General features: G+C 40.3%; 1 protein-coding gene across 2 annotated transcripts in view; it reads left to right on the plus strand.

Moving 5' to 3' along the window:
• cbfb (core-binding factor subunit beta) overlaps positions 1 to 5,000 on the plus strand; it is a 20,605-nt gene that overhangs the window by 12,334 nt on the left and 3,271 nt on the right. For both annotated transcript variants that reach the window (XM_079742990.1, XM_079742991.1), the window contains exons 4-6: positions 2,660 to 2,776; positions 3,147 to 3,242; positions 3,889 to 3,954. In XM_079742990.1, coding sequence (XP_079599116.1) covers positions 2,660 to 2,776; positions 3,147 to 3,242; positions 3,889 to 3,918 — 243 coding nt within the window. In that variant the 3' untranslated portion in view covers positions 3,919 to 3,954. The remainder of the gene's footprint in view (positions 1 to 2,659; positions 2,777 to 3,146; positions 3,243 to 3,888; positions 3,955 to 5,000) is intronic.

Here is a 5,000-nt window from a genome sequence, read left to right on the forward strand (position 1 = left end):
AGACACCAAAGGTTCTGGAATCCAAAATTCATTAAACCTAGGCCAGGCTTTAGTTAACACATGAACGCAATTTCAAGATTAGAACGTTTTTCTGTGTGTGTGCGTGCTATGTGTGTGTGTGTGTGTGAGTGTTTAGGTATGGATGTGTGGGGGTGGACATGAATTTCTGTCAGAGGAAGTCTGTGGTTAGGCCGTTCCTCCATATTTTCCCTTGCACATACACAGGGGCGCACACAGACACATGCATGCACACATTTCTCTGTCCCGTCAAGCATGGCTTTCTTGTTATAAAAGTGTCATGCAGACACTGACACGGGCCATCTCTTTCTTTCTAGTTTTCTCTACATGTCTATATGTCCCTCTCTTACTCTCTGAAGTGCACTGACACACACACACACACACTCACACTCTGAGCACACACAAAAGCCATATTCTCTTGGGGTGCGGCCTCCTCAAGTAGGCCCAGTGCATTTTGGGTAGTTGTGGTGAAAGAGTTCCCTGTGATAGGCTGTCCAAAAATAGCCAGGGGAAAAATGCAGTAGTGTGGAACTTGCCTTGTATCACACAGAAAAATGCTCTTGACCGTATGCCTGAGCAATGTATGTTTAAACCGTTAATCCTATATGCTCAAATGCCTTTAAACAGAAATCTTCTCCAAAATACCTGTCTACCATTTTCCCTTCCACTCAGCCACACAACTCCATTACATTGGAATACATTATCATTTGAGATGAATTTTGATTTCTTTGCAATCGTCTAATAAACAAATCCCACTCAGTTGGATTTTATTATCATTATCTGTTGGTTTGTTTGTCATGCTACATGAAATGTGAGGTCTGCACAGGAGTAATGGTTACAAGATTTGCATAGTAAAGACACCAATTTGAACCTTAAACGTTAACTGATCCTAACCTGGTTCCAATAACCAAACAAGGAGCAACATAGAGAGAAATGCGTGCAGATTTGTATTGGCATGGAGCCATTTCCAGATCTTAACCAACAGGGATCCAGAAAAAATACAGGGCCTGTCGTCAGCTAGTCTGCCCTCACTCTCTGTTGATTATTCATGTTGCTCAATTCCAATGAGCAACTCTATCTCTCTCGCTTTGACTCGCTCCATATTTTGCTCTTTCTCCCTCTCGTTTATCTATCAAATTCAAATATGCTTTATTAGCATGGAAGTTAATAGTTGAATGTGTTGCGAAAGCAATGGTAAAAACATTTTAAAAATATGAAATAATGTTATGAACAATAACAAAGATGTGTAAATTCAGACAACAATGTACATCTATCTAACACACTCACACACACACACACACACACACACACACACGCACACACACACACACACACACACACACACAAAGACAAATATACAACCACGGTCTATAGCATTGCATAGGTCTTCAGTCAAGGCCTTCAGCATAACATTTTGTGTAGGGGCTAATATAGTCATTTTGTGTAGGGGCTAACATTTTGTGTAGGGGCTAATTTCAGTAAGTCAGATATTTGCACTGTAGTCTATCTGGTGTTTGCCTTGAATGCTGGTTTTAAGGAGATCTGGTTGGGTATGATAGCCACATTGTTAAGATTTTGGACTTGTTGAGCTTAAGTTGCATACACATACCTGTGTCTAGCGCCGTGAAAAGACAAATGAGGGGAGTTGGAGATTTGAGGTAATTTTTGTCCCTTTCCAAAATACTTTTGGAAAGGGACAAAAATTACCTCAAATCTCCAACTCCCCTCATTTGACCCACTCTAATTAGGAACATAGGAAAGCTGTCCTTTAGCAGTTACATTTCTCTGATATTTTAGGAAGGAGGAGGAATTAAACAAAGTGCTGTCGTTATCACCCAAAAAATAGCCCTGAATCCAGGGGGGCTATATGAAGAGGCCACATCCCTTCCCATGAGAATGCTATGATAGGCTTGTATTGTTCTACCAACTCTGGCTCATGACCCAAAGTCACAAGGAACATAAAAATAATGGCTCTTTTTGTAATTTCTCATATTTGGGTTGTGATCTGCTGTTTGTCATGGCTTGCTCTACTTGTGAGATTATATTGGAGAAATTAAACAAGACACTCGTGATGAGTAGAAAGGCAGTTTTATTTATAAAGGTTTTACTCTTTCCCCACGGGGGCCACGCAAATATTACATGTATCATACTGCTATTTGTTGGCCGTGATATTTAGGAGCAGGGATCGACTGCGTAGCGGCTATGCAGTCCATTTAGCCACAAGGGACTAAACGTAGGAGAAGTCCCTGTGTCGTGCGTAGTTAGAAGAATTCAGTTCCGCTTCTGGATATGCTTTTGATCATTTACTCTTCCTCTTTATAAACATCTATGAATATAAAACAGGTACTAGGGACCGAATCTTAAATTGGTCGTGCGTAAGTGCGGTCAACAGAAAGTATTCAATCTCAATGGCAAAAAAGCGAACTGGGGAATGCAATCAATTATGATTATAAAGAGAGAGGGCAGTGAGCAATACAAGACCATAGAACTAATAGAATACCGGAGACTTACGTATGTGGCTCATTGCAAGTAAATTAAATACTTTGTTAACTTGGGTAACTTTATATATATTTATATAGATAATATTTAGTGACTTTCCAACTGCAGAACTGATACCATTGATTCCTCTGTCTCTATGCAGGTGTATTTAAAAGCTCCCATGATCCTGAATGGAGTGTGTGTGATCTGGAGGGGCTGGATAGACCTGCAGCGGCTGGACGGGATGGGCTGCCTGGAGTACGATGAGGAGAGAGCCCAGGTAGGAGCACATGCAAGGGTCATGCTCTTTCTCCAGGTTCAGATTCAGCACAAGATCACATCATTTCACAATCCTTTCATAAACATCAGTCAGATAGGATACTGGCTTCACAGATACCAACCTGTAACTGGTTAGTGTTTAAACCTTTCTCTCTCTCTCTCTCTCTCTCTCTCTCTCTCTCTGTCTCTCTCTCTCTCTTGCTCTCTCTCTCTCCCTCCCTCTCTCTCTCTCTCTCCCTTTCTCTGTTTCCCTCTCTCTCTCTCTCTCCCTCTCTCTCTCTCTCTCTCTCTCTCTTTTCTCTCTCCCTCTCTCTCTCTCTCTCTCTCTCTCTCTCTCTCCCCCCCCTTCTCTCTCCCTCTCTCTCTCTCAGCAGGAGGATGCTCTGGCCCAGGCAGCGTTTGAGGATGCCCGACGCAGGACCAGAGACTTTGAGGACCGGGACCGATCCCACAGAGAGGACCTAGAGGTAAGGGCGGGTCTTTAAAGTAAGTGGGGGGTGGGTGGAGGAGGCTACTGTGACCCTCAAGCGGTATTTAGCGTCATCGGGATGGAGTGCACGGGCAGTCTACCCATGACGTAGCATTTATCGTTTGTGTTTTTGCTGGGCGTGTGGACAGTCGGGACACATGACAAATTGCTCTATTAACTGTGAGCGAGGGCCACGTAAATGTCATTATTGTTTGCCGGCTCGAAAAGTACACACACGACGGCTGTATGTTAGGCTTAAGAGGTGTTCATTGTTAATGTGTAGCCATGATAAAAATGGTGATTTAATATAATGAATAAAAAGAGCTGGAATTTTTGATTCTAAAAGCAATTTCACTACAATGGTTCGCTGTTTTAATGTATTGTTTATTTTGGAGCGTTGTCCTAAAGTTATTTTATATAATAATGATTATTATTAATATCACTGAAAAACAAGTACACATTGCAGTACATACATTTATGTCATTTTAGTTTTAAGATAAGATATTTTCAATATATAATAGACTGAATTATCTTGGTTTATTATTAGGCAGGGTATGCCCATTGATCTAGAGCAACTCTTTCGTATCACACGAAATGTTTCCTTCCTGAATTTCTGCCATTAAAAGCACTGTCTGTTTGAGCAGGACCCTGTGGTTTCTAAAATCTGGGACTGATGACACCCAGACAGACAGCCAGCAGAACAGGACACGGTAGGTCTCTTTCAATTCCCCATTTCTGTCACACCTTTTGTCTGCCTGTGTGTTTATGTGTGAATGTGTGCGTCCACATCCTGCTGAATATAAAAACATATTCAAATCCTGTATTTAATATCCATTTGATAATCCATAAACCCAATCGAGAGTCAGGTTTGTTTTGTAGCCTGTGTGTTCTATTATGGTGTGTCCGCCACAGCGAAACAAAATGTACAATCTCTGTTGAGCCATTCTGTGGTTAGTAATTCCTTCTATCTCATCTTGTTTCTCTGCTCTCTCATTGGCTTCATGACTGTTGTCCTGACATATATTTTCTTTTTCATACCATATCTACCTCCTTCATTCTATTACACCCCTCCTCGCCATAATTGGCAATTTTATTTTGTCATTCTCTCACACATGCCCCTCGTGCACCACTGAAAAAAAAAAAAAAAGTAAAAAAGGCTAAAGAAAAACAAATGAATGGAAAACCCAATATCTGTAAATTCATTATTATCATTTGAAAAACGAATAACTCATTTACGGCCTTCCTTAAATTAATTAAAAATCGAAATAAGCTCCTCCGTTATGTACCAGTAATAAGTGTAGCAGAAAGAATTAAATAATAGGTGAAAGGGAAGACTGAGAAAGGAAGCAAGGTTACAAAAGAAAGGGAAGAGACTTTGGATGGAAAATCAAAGAGACAGAGAGAGAGCGAGAAAGCATTTTGATATGAATGTGCAGAGGATAAAGCTTCTATCTTAATATTTCTAACAAGATGCAATAAATAAAGTACGTAAAAGTATACAAACATATCAGAACCTTCAGAACCGACTCAATGTCGATAGCATTGAAAGTGACAATGTCGATAGCAAATGAAAGACGGAACTAATTTTACTAATACATTTTCAATCAATAAAACAGGTATGTGGAAAGGGGGGGAAATTAAAGAGAGCAGAAAAGAGAGGGAGACAAGTACAGGAAGTTAAGCTTTTTCTCAAAAAAAAATTCAGTATTTTAGTAGATATTATATTCAATGAGATAGTGTTGAACTATCATTATTG

This window comes from Pollachius pollachius, assembly GCF_949987615.1.
Source record: "Pollachius pollachius genome assembly, chromosome: 9".
Taxonomy (NCBI): Eukaryota; Metazoa; Chordata; class Actinopteri; order Gadiformes; family Gadidae; genus Pollachius; species Pollachius pollachius.